General features: G+C 37.0%; 1 protein-coding gene and 1 long non-coding RNA gene across 8 annotated transcripts in view; one reads left to right on the top strand and one right to left on the bottom strand.

Annotated features, from left to right (window-relative positions):
- The window catches only part of LOC149130245 (uncharacterized), a 244,685-nt gene that overhangs the window by 180,664 nt on the left and 48,706 nt on the right, over window positions 1–15,315 (top strand). The window lies entirely within an intron of this gene.
- The window catches only part of LOC106879217 (uncharacterized), a 62,239-nt gene that overhangs the window by 1,859 nt on the left and 45,065 nt on the right, over window positions 1–15,315 (bottom strand). For 4 of the 7 annotated variants that reach the window (XM_089346035.1, XM_089346036.1, XM_089346034.1 and 1 more), the window contains exons 8-11: window positions 12,918–13,127; window positions 11,417–11,556; window positions 3,296–3,438; window positions 958–1,029 (exon numbers count right to left, since the gene is read on the bottom strand). In XM_089346035.1, the coding sequence (XP_089202161.1) occupies window positions 958–1,029; window positions 3,296–3,438; window positions 11,417–11,556; window positions 12,918–13,127 (565 nt within the window). Of the gene's footprint in view, window positions 1–957; window positions 1,030–3,295; window positions 3,439–8,778; window positions 8,887–11,416; window positions 11,557–12,917; window positions 13,128–15,315 lie in introns of those variants that run through there. The other 3 variants (XM_089346039.1, XM_089346038.1, XM_089346040.1) reach the window with 2 other exon arrangements.

Genomic DNA, 15,315 nt, shown 5'->3' with positions numbered 1-15,315 from the left:
TAGATGTAAACAAGTATAATGGGGAGGTACAAGACATTGTTGTAAATAATGGGAAGTTTGTATAAATGATACTTTCTGTTCTTACCCATTCACACGAGGAGAAATGGAATATTGTGATGTTCATGCCTTTCCAAATGATATTTGTAATATAAAAGGGTATGAAAGGATTTCAAATGAGAAATGGAACATCTTTTGTTAGGATACCTTATTTTAACATGTATAAGGAACCATTTTTTGTCAAAAATTAGGTTAAAAAAATATGGGAGCTTCTTATGCATGAATAATATTATAATCCCTTACAAAATCTTTTTTCCAAAATTTAAAACATAGTAATCATTTCATAATTTGTGAGTGTTTCATTAACATACAATGCTGAGTTCAATCCACCCATGAAAACAATCAACAGGGTGGGACTGTCTGTTTAGAGACAAGACTATAGGTTGACCTGTGGCTCAAGGACCACAATAGATATAGACTGGTCAGGGGAAGGGCTACAACATGTCACAGAAAATTCACACTCTTGGGTTAAAGATGTAGCATTTGATAATGGGGGTCTCTTCTCCTCAGAGAAAGAATGATGTCACTCCTGGAACACTTTTCGTTTGAAGAAACCTGCCAAATTGAGGCAGATATCTGTCTCAACAACAACCTATCAGTGAACATAGTAAAAATGTAAAGAAACAAAATCATAGCCATTAACTCACCTGTTTATACATAAACAACATATTTTAAATCCCTATTTTAAAAGAGAATATTAAATCTTTTGTGTCCTCTAATTAATCCATTTTACCAACCATGCAAACCTTGATTTTATGAAGTTTCTTGAATAGAATTACTTTACTGCTAAACTTTCAATTGGAAATTAAAAGAATGGAAACTGTTCTCAATCATTCTAACAAACAAGCGCACAAGTGAATGCAAAAATGTATAAGAATCAATTAGGTATTTTATACTCACCAACTTGCTGCCATTGATTCCCTAACATCATCGACACTCTATTGAGATGCTTCACCTCCAGTTTTATGGACTCTGAAATAAATATTTCCAAATTTTACACATCATAATATAATTTCACTGTCTCTATTAATGGTCTATATTTTATTATTGTAAGACATTCCCATCATCAATGGTCAACTGGTGGCCACTGTGGTTTTGGACAGCATTTTTATACTTTCTATAGTGACCCCATGTAATGACTCAATATTAAGGTTCACAGCAAAATAAACTAAACTTCATTTCTCTATTAAGATATCCTCCATAATCAAATAATGTAGTAATTATCACATTTAATTATCACTTGATGTCACAGTTCTTTTCTTCGTTTTGTCTTTCCTTTCTTATATCTGTGCCAAATCAATGGCATGGCATTTGTCCTCACATCTCTAGACTTTGCAAACCAACATTCTTCTCATTTTCTGCTTAATTCCAATGTCAACCAAGCTGGTTCTGCAAATGTCTTGCCAGAAACACATGACACACTACTTCAAATGAAATAAACATACACCTGATCTCTTTGTTGAAGGTTGTTGGTTGTAATCTTTAATCTTAACTGACCACATCACACTTCACCAGAATGTTCTCTGATTTAAGAAATATCTGAAGACATTACAATGCTAGTCAGCCTCCTTGATAATTCTACCCAGTTGGAGCAGAAGACAATGACAGGTGTCTTAAAACACTACAGTACACTTGCACAAAATCTCATCAACTACATAAAACTGTTCATCCATGCGTTATTGTAGTGAAACTACTTGAAATGATTTAGAAGAACTGAGACTCAAACAAAAATATAGATTGTATATAATCTGGCAAAGGGATGTGTGATCATCATTATAATGATATCTATATAGATTGAGAAGATGTGTGGCTTAATGGTTAGGGTACTTGGCTTGTGGTCATAAGGTCGTGATTTCAATTCCTGGTGGCATATCGTGTCCTTGAGCAAGACACTTTATTCCACACTCCTCCCCTCCACTCAGCTGACAAAAGTGAGTTCTACCAGTAATTCAAAGGGTCGGCCTTTTTACATTCTGCGTTATGCTGAATCTCCCTGAGTATTACATTAAGGGTTCATATATATGTGGAGTACTCAGCCACTTTCACGTTACTTTCATGACCAACCTGTTTCCTTGATTAACAAACTGGATCTCTCATCGTCCTAACCGATGGATTGCCAGTTATCTATATAACTATATAGATTGTATTTGAGAATAGTTGATATTATGGTAGTTCCATGAGCAATCACAGAAAAATGGTACCAGGTCCAGTACCAAATACTAACAATAATTTCTTTTATCAGTCAAATAACAATGACCAGGTCCCAAGATCAAATTTAAACGTAAGAACGGAGATAAAACCAAAAGTTAAAAGACACAGAAAAGTGTGCCTGCATTAACATTAATATAATCTAAAAACCAATAAGAACAAGTATAAATATGGATGGTAATTGTCATTCAAACCATGTAGCAATTGTTAATTATACATGGTTACAAACAAAGAGTTATGTGTTCAAATCACATTAGGAATTCCTATTTTATTCCTCTTTGTATATTTTATACGAGAACATAAATACTTTGTTTATATGTAAAATTGTAAATCATTTTTATTTATCACAACAATATATGTCCTAACCAGAGACATTATGGATACGTACCTTAATAAGAGATGACATCTCATATCAAGCATTGGACTACTATTATTGTTTGATATTTTCATACCATAATAAACCATGAAGAATTTCTGGAGGATAACTTTGCAAAATATGTTGAAACTATCGATGCCACCTTTCACCAAATAAACATTCACAGCAACATAAAACAATTAATTAAGCAATCAAAGTCTCTAATGTTGTTCTTTAACCTCTCAGTTGAAATTTTCTCATTTGAATCTCCAATTTTACCAAAAAGGATTCTGATGTTCTTGTAAGTAACATTGTCTTTATCAGATTCACAAATACTGATAAATCATTAGTCGCCTCTAGTCACTCACAATTGATTGTAAAAACTTGACATTTACTGACAGAACTCTGGAGTTTTATTGATATTTCTGTTAGTCACCGTTTAACTTGCAGTATTCCTCATTAGTCTTATCTTGCAGTCAGTAGCAAGCCTTGTATTTGGATGAAGACAAAGTTTGGTGGATGAGGTGATTGATATAGTTTCAATAAGGAAAGATATCTGGAAAACTTTTTATCATGAATCTGCTACATTTATGACAGACCTGACACGCTACACAATAACACGAAGATCATGGAGTCAATGAGACAAACAGACAGATCATCAAATAGTATTCTTACCGAATCCGCTTTTCTCAGCTATAACTTGTCGACACTCGGGACAAGTTTTACGCTCAATCTTTAAACAGCAATCGTTGCATGTAACAGTGTGCTCACATGGATGAAACATCACTGTAGCATCATTAACTTCACACAGCAGACATCTGTGGAACAAAGCATAACCATATGCCACTGATAACATTCATTTGTAAGAAATATTGCATTGAGCACATGTTTAGAGTACAGAATATTATGAAACACTACAAGGACCAGTAAGAGTACATAAAAAACGCCTTTTTTAAATAATTACATAAATGCAAATGTTTGTGTATATGAACTCTACACTCGCACGTGTGTGTGTGTGAGGCATTCACATACATATTGTTAAATATATGTCTTGACTCTAGTACATCATAAAAATTGCTTTACACACAATGAATTACATACATTCCAGAAATATATTTCAATTCGAGTAGAGAGCCAATTTCTTCTGAAAAAAACCTAATCTGTTTAACAAGTTCTCTGTATTTAGACATTTGATTTTAAATTGTGTGGATAGACAGATAAGATAAAAATGTCATGGCTTCTTGCTTGGGTGAACAATATGTAACAAAACAGGTCACAACTCTAGAACAATGTCCTAAGAACCATTCAAAAGGGTGAGTGTCGTGGAGTTTAGTAACATCCAACGATCACTGGAGATTTTGCCGAAAATCAGGGATTTTGTAACTACTCATACACGAATCATAGAACCGTAACCCCGTGAAAGATTTCTTCAACGAAGTTCATAATTCGCATGTGGGCAGTAATTTTTAACCAATGAGAAATCAATAATTTCTCATGTTCAGGCAAACAAACTTACATTCTCTCTCCGCCTCTTATGAGTTTGCTACATTATCATCATCATTGTTGTTATTACCTTTATATGTCCACTTTCCATGGGTTGAATGATCATCTCACTTCTATTCAGTTCCACTTTAATGCTACTACTCCCCTAAGCTTGTCCATGGGACTTTGCCTCCCTTATCCATTTCCATTTGACATGATTTCTATAGTTGGCTGTTCTTTCAAACAGCAACCACTTTACCAAATACTAGGTGTAGTTTTTTTTCTCTTGACACCAACACCAGAGAAGTTGTCATGCTCTCGCCATGACTAAGAAGACCCCTTCTCCCTATAATGTCTCCACATATCTGGTAACCACTTTACCAAGTGTATTTAGTGCATCAGCAACACTAAAGAAGTTCTTATATCCTTACTGAAGCAAAACTAGGAGTACTCTCAACCTTATGTCTCCTTGTGTCCACCACTTGACCAAGTGTACTGGATGAACTTTATCATAACACCAGTACTTGTGAGTTTGCTGTGTCACAGGGCATCATTGTTCTATGTTGTCTCCATTCATTCAGAAGAGAGAGCATTTGCAAAAGAGGGATGTGGGTGAGAAGGAGGTTATTAGCAGAAGTGCAAGGAGAAATAGGATAGTGCTAGAGGTGTAATGTGTAGTGAAGAGAGAAAGAGAGTAGTAGCAGATAGAAGAGAGAGAGAGAGCTACTGATAGATGTAGGAATGATGAGTGAGTATGAGGATGTCAGTTAAGAGTGACCCATGGTAGAGGAGTGGTGGTTAATGATATGGAAGGGGGAGGTAGTGTGAGTTAGTATGGAAGATCATTGGTGATGGATAGTTGAGATGGCCATGGAAAGAGAATGATAGATGTGGGTGAAAGAGAGGGAGTAATAGTGATAGTAAACAGCTTAGGTGGGGGCAAGTAGCCGGCTGATCAGATACTGACATATGAAGCGGTCCTTCCGTACTCAGACATCATGATTCAGAAGAGGGAGTAACATGATATGGGTGGTGGACAGATATGCATCTATAGTTCTTCACTTCTAATCACGTATCTGTCTATAGCATACATTTCTCAATGTTTGTATTTATCTATATATAGCTTTCAGTCCTCAATAACTGGTGTATGTAATTGTAATTCATAGTTCTCAGTAATTAATGTATTTAACTAGTTTATAGTTCTCAGCCATATATCTACCTGTAGTTTACAGCCCCCAGTCATTTATCTTAAGGAATGAAGCCAGTATGCTCTGCTGGATGTGTAATGTCAGTGTGAATACTCGACAGAGTGTAAGTACCTTGAGAGAAAAGTTGAACCTAAGAAGCACCAGTTGTGGTGTGCAAGAGAGATGACTGTGCTGGTATGGACATGTGGTGAGAATGGATGAGGATAGCTGTGTGAAAAAGTGTCACACCCTAGCAGTTGAAGGAACATGTGGAAGAGGTAGACCCAGGAAGACCTGGGATGAGGTGGTGAAGCACGACCTTCAAACATTAGGCCTCACCGAGGCAGTGACTAGTAACCGAGACCTTTGGAAATATGCTGTGCGTGAGAAGACCCGGCAAGACAAGTCAGACCATAACCCGTGGCCTCTGCCAGGGGTGTAACCAGCCCACTCATGCGTACCTTTCCTTCATTGGACACTAAACTCTGCTTGCGAAGACCTGTTGAAGCAAGTGAAATCGAAATCAAATCAAATTCGCAAATTCGATGACTGGCATCCGTGCCAGTGGAGCACTAAGAGCACCATCCGAGCGTGATCGCTGCCAGAGCAGCTGACTGGCTTCTGTGCCGGTGGCACATAAAATGCACCATTTGAGTGTGATCGTTACCAGCATTGCTGTACTGGCATTAGGAAGGGTATCCAGCTGTAGAAACTCTGCCAGATCAGATTGGTGCCTGGTGTAGCCATCTGGTTCGCCAGTCCTCTGTCAAATCGTTCAACCCATGCTAGCATGGAAAGCAGATGTTAAATGATGATGATGATTTATACCTTTAGCAATCAAATGTAATGCTTATTATATACAATGTTTTTTTTTTTTTTTAATTAATCATGCATTATCTATTAGCTTTGAGATTTTTGAGGATGCGATTGTTTATTTTTAGAATGTATTCATCTGTCTGAATGTTTTGTTGTCCCTTTTTTGTATCACCTAACTGTCTGGATGTTTTGCGTTCTTGTCCCATTTTTGTATCTTTATAAATATATATATATATATATTATCTGAGTTTGTATGATTGTGTATAGAAGAATATATCAGTCTATGAAATTCCAACTTAGTCTGATTTTCACATTTTGTTATTTGCAATTTTTGCAATTTTGCAATATTGAAATAAACTGGTGCTTCCATGCATTATGCAGTCATCAGGTTTATGTCGTGGCTGTCATGTTCCACAATTGACAACAGTTATCAATTGTGGAACACAATTGTCACTACATACGAAGGGTTACCCGAAAGTAACAGGAAACGTTTTCTGTGGGACAAGCCTGTTGTGGTTCAGGCTTCTACTGTTAGAAACCACTTGATGCAACCCTTGGGCATCAGTCTGCTGACTGGTGGCATCATGTGAAATTGTACTGTCACATGGTGCATTTTTGTTTTGAAATGCTTCTCCCCTGTTCATCGATTTTTGTGATGGCTGAAACAAAGGAACAGCATGCTTCCGTGAAATTCTGTTTTCTGCTGGAAAAAAACAGTGGTCAAAACAGTTGTCATGCTTCAAACAGCTTACAAGGATGCTGTCATGAGCAAAACACAAGTTTACACATGGTTTTTCATGCTTTAGGACTGGTCACTTGTTGCTTGAAGACCAGCCTTGTTCAGAGTGACCATTAACATCATGAAAATTCATGAACTGACCTTGGAGGACTGACTGTCACCAAACAATTGACAAACTTATTGATGTGACTCGTGTCCTGGAGCTCCTGCCAATGAATTTTGAGCAAGGAATTGTGAATGGAAAGAGTTGCAGCAAAATTTGTGCCTAACTTGCTCAAAGAAGATTGAAAGCAGTCATGACTGAATGTGTGTCGTGAAATGAAAGAACATCTGGTGACGAAAGGTGGTGTTATGGCTACAACCCAAAAACGAAGCAGCAATCAAGTCACTGGAAGCATTCAATGTCACCATGACCAGTGTCAAAATAATGCTGATTTGTTTCATTGATGTGAAAGGAATTGTCCACACAGAAAATTAGTTCCTCCTGGTCAAACTGTTAACCAGACATTTTACTTGGCAGTTCTGAAACATTTGCGATATACAGTGAGATGAAACCATCCCAACCTGTGGCAAAATGGAGAGTGACAGTTTCATCACAACAATGCACCTGCACACACCACCTTGAGTGTGAGATAGTTTTTGACTAAACATGGCATGACCCCACTTGCTCCCTGCAATATTTTTTGTTCCCTTGAATGAAAAAAGTCCTTAAAGGAAAACATTTTGCAGATGTGGAAGAGGTGAAGTAAAAATGAAGGCAGTGTTAAAAGGCATTACTTCGCAAGAGTTTCAGGACTGCTTCAAACAGTGGAGAATGCATCTGGACTGATGTATTGCTTGAAACGGAGAATACTTTGAAAAGGATAAAAGTATAAACATGCAAAACTAAGTGAATTAAATAATATTGCAAAATTCCGGTTTCTTTTTGGTACCCCCTCGTAAACCTGATGATTGCATAATGCATGAAAGCGCTAGTTGTTTCGGTATTGTGGAATTGTAGAAGTTGCAAGTAGTAGGACGTGAAAGTCAGACTAACTTGGAATTTCATTGCTTAATATACACACACACATACATTATATATATATATATATATACAGTGTGTAGGAAAATGCAAATTAAGCATTGTGATGATATCTACTGAGTAGTGCTCAGAGTGAAGGCGCATGGCTCAGTGGTTAGAGTGTCGATCTTACGATCACGAGGTTGTGAGTTCGAATCCTGGACCGGGCTGCATGTTGTGTTCTTGAGCAAGACACTTTATTTCACATTGCTCCAGTTCACTCAACTGTAGAAATGAGTTGCGACGTCACAGGTGCCAAGCTGTATCGGCCCCTTTGCCTTTCCCTTGGATAACACTGGTGGCATGGAGAGGGGAGGCCGGTATGCATGGGCGACTGCTGGCTTTCCATAAACAACCTTGCCCGGACTTGTGCCTCAGAGGGTAATTTTCATGACCGAAGGGGGTCTCAGCAGTGCTCAGAACTGGTGCCACTGGCATCAAAAGTTTGCTATAAGAATAATCCCTGTCAAACTGATATGAAAATAGAAATGCAGATAGATACAAGCTTAATGTATATATTTACATGTATTCTATGTAAATATATGCGTTAAGCCTACTTGTGTTTATGTGCACTTACATATGACATAGTGAAGAAAGAATCACTAAGTAAATGATTGGTGTAGTGGAGGTGGGAGTGTAAAATTGTTTATTAGACACCATCTGCATGATGAGTGTTTATTTAGTTTGTTATACTCATTTTCTGTGAAGATTGTCCTTAGACTTAGTAGAAAAAAATTGATTGCATCTGTAAAAAGTATTAGATGTCAAGTCCTTTGCATTGACAAAAATGTATTAAATGAGATTCAGTAAGAAAATTAGTGATGAAACAGAAGATTTACATTGAAAACAATTGAAACAACAACTCAAATACAGATGCATTTAACCAATTGTTTTATGATGCAGAACTTTTAAAACAATAATTTCTTAAAACAGGTTTGCTGAAGATAGTGCTGTCATCACGTTTTAAGATTTATTCATTTTTCTGCAAAGAAAAATTTTTTTTTTTTTAATTAAATATTAAAAATATATATATTCAGAATGAGTTGTTACTTTGATATGTCTATGTGGACTATTCCAGATTTCTAGGAAAATTTTTACATGTCTCCAGGCACAAAAAAATGGGAAAATACACAAAGGTGCACCTAAAAATGACCTAATTGAAAACCCCTACCTGGAGAGACTAAATGTAACAAATAATGCGACTAAATATCTGGCAGAGATTATTTTTAAAATGAGAATATCTGAAATAAACTCAACTGCTCTCACAAATGAGAATACTAAAAATGAACCTGACCACTCTCAAAAATTAAGTAAAAAAACAGCATAAATAACCCAAAATCCTTGTTCGGTACCTGATGGACACCAATGGTAGTCATGAAATGTGAAGATGGCTGTAGAAAATTTAGCAGCAGTAATAAATAGCTTAACCTGTCTAATACAAGGTTACTAAATTCACTATTCAAAATAGTTTCAAAGGTGGTGGTAATAATGATAAGTTCTACTCAGGAATTTTTAAATACATAGCATGAGACATTTTGGTTTTCTCTTGTCTTAAATTCCAGCCTTCCTTTAGTATTCCTGTTGTTTTCGATTGATGCATAAATATATGTTTATACATAAAAGACACCATTTCGAGCGTGGCCGTTTTCGTGCGGGTGACACGTAAAAGCACCCACTACACACTCTGAGTGGTTGGCGTTAGGAAGGGCATCCAGCTGTAGAAACTCTGCCAAATTAGATTGGAGCCTGGTGATGCCATCCGGTTTCACCAGTCCTCAGTCAAATTGTCCAACCCATGCTAGCATGGAAAGCGGACGTTAAACGATGATGATGATGATGATGATGAAAACCTGAGAACCCTTTTGAAAATTGATGAGTTGAATGCAGTAAAAGTCATGCTTCTATCTGCCTTCAATGTACAAGTAACCTCTTGAGGATCCCAGTACAATAAAAGGTACAAAATGGTTCTATGATGGATGGAATACAGGAAATGGTCCAACTAACAAACTAGAGTCTGACCTGTGTGTGTTTTCCAACTTTTGCTGTCAAACAAAAGCAGCCCATCCCCGAGGGAAATTACGGATATTCAATAAAGGATTTCCGAATTGAACATCGAAATGATTGATATCAAATCGAAAATCAGAGGCATTCGGTCAAGGAATGAAATATGGCGATTGTCCTCTATTGCAGGCGGTCAGTATAAGCACTTCTTGCTTGTGATTACTGTGAAAAAGATGACGAAACGAAATGAGTAGGGGATTAAATTAAGTGTTATGTCCCTTGACAACAAAACATCGCCACTGGGATGATCATGTTGCAAGTCGGAAAGAGTTTTCTGGAAAAGTTTGTGGGAAACGTGTGTGTCCTTAATGTTGGTGTTGTGGAAATGGAATTTGTGCAGTGGTGCTGTATATGTGACCTTTTCAGGGAGTGTGGGTATACACGTTTGTGTTTGTTAGTGTGTTTGCTTTCTTTTAGGCACTGGTGAAGTTCGTGGGGCCTTTATGTGTGCATGTGGTATGGGAAGGGGTACAATATATGTGGGAGTTTTTATTGGAGGAAACAGTCTTTTGTAGGAGTCTGCTGTGTTGGGGTGTGCATGTTTGTGGGTGTGTTAGTGTATGCTCAGGTCAAATTCTTTACCAGACTCCAAGGTATTGGCAGAAGGCCAAAGCTGTGAAACTGGTGATTATAGTCATGATGGGGCATGCAGGTATGATAGGATGTACTGCCTTTCATGGAAGCAAAGATTAAAAATTTCACTTCTTCTTTTCAGGTAAATGCATGGGTGCTGGGTGCTCTTTAAAATAGCTCTTTTCTCAGCCAGGCGTAACCTGCACTTCCTATTGGTTTTGAAGTACTATTTACATTTCCCTAGCATCTTCCACTTTATGCTGTGCTCAGTGGCACTTTCTTTCAAAGTCCAAACATGCTTGGTCAGGGTTGTGGCGTTAAGTCTGTCAGAGATGTTGAAGGTGGACTTGGGTGTTTTATAGCGGGTTCTCAAAGAGCCTTTAGTTTCTCCCACATACTTTTGCATGTTTTGTTGACCATTTACTTCTATGGCTGTTGTCTCTGCCTCGTATATAATGGCTTCCATGTTACAGTGGCTGTCCAGTAGACATGTAGTGTTTCCCCTACATGAGTATCCTACCTCTGTCTCAGGTGTGGGCCTGCCTACTAAAATCTTTTTTACACTGGGTGCATAGCGAAAAGAAATTTTCAGAGTATGAGGCTAATTGTATGGGAGAAGTGCTTATCTACTAAACCGAAACAGAAGGGCAGAGCGAAGTATAACAATCAACACAACCAATAATATGAATGTAACGAAAATAGAATTCTTTGACTGTATTTTCTATTTCTTGTTCTTGTTACAATTGTTGTGTGTTTTTTTTTGTCAAAACACAGAATAACATATTGGAAGAATTAAGACTTAAGAAAACATATGAACATGATTATGTACAAAATAGAAAACTCACTGGTCAATCTTGACATTTTCAGTAAATACTTACAGTGGTGGTGTTTTAATTTTTTCCTTTAAATTTGTATCCCTATTCCATTCGTTTCTGTGATAAAAGTTGGCTCCATTGTCAGCCAGATGACAAGCCTCTGCTTGGCTTGAAAGCTTTTCTTCTTTGCTAAGCTGGAACTTCTTGTAGTATTACAAATGATGTAATATAAGAGGACAAGTACAATATTACAAAATCATAACATCATATGATATAATGGAACAAATATCACAATAATAAAACACAAAACACAACAAACCAGCAAGAATCTATCTATGCAAGTGGCTTGATGAAAACAACTGGACATAGCAAGAGAAATACTTATGGGAGAGTATTGTATATATAAATATAACCCCTGCCAGCATGGACGACAGAAGTTAAATGATGATGATGATGGTGATGATGATGATGATGAACACAACAACAAGACAACAAACCATGTGTGTTATATCAGAAATAACAGAGAACACCTAAGAAATAGCAATTTCTTCAGATGTAACAAAACCAACACCACACAGACTTATCCAAATATATCAACAATGTTTCCATAATTAATAAAGAAACATCTTTGGATGATGAAGGTGAAGTAAAGGAAGTAAGAATTGGTGTCACGGTTGAGGCAACACGCCAACACATTATTGTTGATAAACTGTTGAAACTGTTAGTCTGACAGACAATTCCAGTAATGGAGGGAGATGGGCATTTGACTGCCAGGACATCTTCTTACCAAAGTAGACATTACAACAACACAAAGATGGCCATCAACTGACTGAAATACAGTCACACATCTGTAGAGACCGTTACTCAAATGGGAATCTGTGAGCTGCTCCAAGTGTGCAAAATTTGACAGTAAATACTGTTAGATCTACTGATGGTTAGATGATTGATGTATTTGTATTTTCATATGTGTGTGTGTGTGTGTATGTGTGTGTGTGTGTGTGTGTGGTTGTGCATAAAAAATACAGGAACACATAAAAAGGAACTTATTTTATTGCATCCATTCCCTAGTGTTCTAACATTCAGCATTGTTAATACATGTCCACAAGAAGCCAGAGGATACATGTTGTGTACAAGAAGTATGACAGAGAGCTGTTTATTCAGAATCCTTCATAGAATGGACTGCCCTATACAGGTTGTCATCTGTTCTGTGACACAAACCTCTCCTCTACCCTGTATCATTTTTATTTAGGAACTATATCTCCTCCCTTCAACAAGTCACCTTCCCTTCACACTGTGATGGCTGTGTTTATACGATCAACATCCGAGATGGGTTACCTTCACTACAGTTGGGGAGCCATGGCTTTGAAGGTGGAAGGAAATGGAGAATTGTTTGTTACATAATATAATTAGGGTTCTCAAGAAAGACTGGATTACTTGATGATAATGGAGGAGGGGGTTGATGAGTTTGAAGTGAGACATGACAAACAATGTCTGACTGTTTCTCTTCTATCTCTCATAAATAAATCCACTCACACACATATTTACAAATAATTTTAAAACTTACCTCATCAAAAAGTTTTGACGATTCACCCTCAGAATGGAACTCCTGTTTCATCATAGCTCGGTCCAGACAATTGTTTCCTTCATCATCAGCCACATTTACATCTGCTCTATTAGAAATGAATTTCTGTACCATTCTGAAGTCGCCGTTAGAGACAGCTTGAAGCAATAGTGTTAGATACTCGTGGTTTTCTATATTCAATTTCACTGAATCCTATGTAGAAGCAAAAATAGAAAATGAAAATTTGCATGAAAACCAGGGTGGATATCACTGTGTCATTACTGCCTTCTACTGGGTACTCGATCAAACTGATCATGTACATTTGATGTTTGTCAGTGAAGTGAGCCTTCCATATGGTCCCTATATAACTTGCTATGGGTGTGTTTAAGGGAACAAATTAATCTCTATATATACGTAAAAGAGAGGATGTGTGTTTGTGTGTGTGTGTACGTGAATGTAGTTTATGCACGTCCACAAATTAGCACGCATGTCGCTCCAATTTTAGGAGGAGATCTGTCATGACCTTACCTGCATTTTAGCAAAGTTTTTCTCCTGCGTATAGCTGTAATAATCGATAAACTTTTACCAATTTTGAAGTTTATTGACATAGCAAAGTCAAATCTGTGCGTACACGCGTGAAGGCGAGAGAGAGAGAGAGAGAGAGAGAGAGAGAGAGAGAGAGAAATTGTATGTTTGTGAGAGGGAGGGTAAAGGAGTATTACATTTTGTTTGCCAGCGTCTGTGTGGTAGGCAGCTAACAAGCAAAAAGAAAAAAACGCAGGAAACAACAAGCAAAAAGAAAAAAATACCTTCTCTCTCTCTCTCTATCTCTCTCTTCCTCCCTTACACACACATGCCAGTTATCTCTCTTTCTTTCTTTCTTTCTTTCTTTCTTTCTTTCCTTCTTTCTCACACACACACACCAACATTACATACAAAACACATGTTGCCAAAAAGAAATACACGCTTTCTTTTTATAGTGAGTATGCCAGACAGAAAGTGTGGTGTGTATGTGAAGTTCTTTTGTTAGTGTGAGAGAGCAGCATGTGTGTGTGTGTAATGTTGCTGTGTGTGCGAGACAGGGAGAGAGAAAAAGAAAGAAAGGGAGATAACTGGCATGTGTGTAAGAGAGGGAGAGAGCGAGTGCACTCTCTCTATCTCTTTCGCGTTCTTCCCCAACACTTTTTATGGAAACTGCTGAATTGATGTAAACAAACCCATGTGGTCTGATTATCATGTTTCTAGGTATTGTACCGTAAATCACCATTTCCAAAATATATTTATTTAAAATCATTTATCCGTATATATATGTAATGCAAGATGTGTGTATGTGTTTTGTTGATATACGGGCAACACACACACACACACATACGAACATGTATGCGTACAAAAAATATGTATGCAATTGGTGTACATATGTGTATGTGTGTGTTGCTCATATATATATATATATATATATATATTTATATATATATATATATATATATATATATATATATATATATATTGATAGGGTGATAAATTGAATATTAATTCAATTTAAAACCAAGTGGCCTAGCATATAAAAAATCTGAAAATTCAGAAAAAATTGTATTACACGTGTATAAGGGATGACCACTAGGTGGACATCCAATATGCTAGAAAGAGGTCATCAACGACCCAGCCACAAAGAAAAATAATGTTCTCCAGAAAAATTTCGCAAAATGTCAGAACAGGACAAAATGAGAAATATACAAAATAAAGAATTATCTATGGACTGCTGCAGTTTCGAACATTACTTACGTAACATCTGTGTTCTCATATATATATATATATATATATGCCGGTGTTAAAACGGGAGTAGCTGATGAAGGAAAATGTTCTCTATGTGGCTTGTGTGTTTTCTGTACTCTGGTTATTATTATTTTCTTGTCTACGTTTTGTTCGCAATGTCCTGTACCCAGATATGCACCTATGTATACAGGTAGACGTAGGTATGCACATACCTGTACGTATATATGCATATACTCATTTATTATTTGTTTTATATATATATATATATATATATATATATATATATATATATATACTTAAGACTTTATTGTGATCTGAACAGAACCGCTTCTGACACAGAGAATCGGGAGCTCTTTTGGTCATTCTATTTTCCTTGCTGGAAGGGTTCCTAACCCATGGGCAAAGAGGGGTTAGATGATGGCGGTGGTGTTTTCAAAGGGATGGCATGTGTAACCTGATCACCTCTGCTGATCAAACTCCCAACCCATGCGCTCCAGTTGCAACAGTGATTCTGCCCAAATTTGACATCATTTTACTTAGTTTGGTTTGAAATAAAGAACTTGATTAGCTTAATAATCCCAACTTTATCCCGGGCAAAGCCGGGCTATACTGCTAGTTAGTTATAAAT

The sequence above is a fragment of the Octopus bimaculoides genome, chromosome 30 (assembly GCF_046866305.1).
Source record: "Octopus bimaculoides isolate indiv1 chromosome 30, ASM4686630v1, whole genome shotgun sequence".
Lineage (NCBI taxonomy): Eukaryota > Metazoa > Mollusca > Cephalopoda > Octopoda > Octopodidae > Octopus > Octopus bimaculoides.
This window is presented reverse-complemented; position numbering and strand designations above follow the sequence as displayed.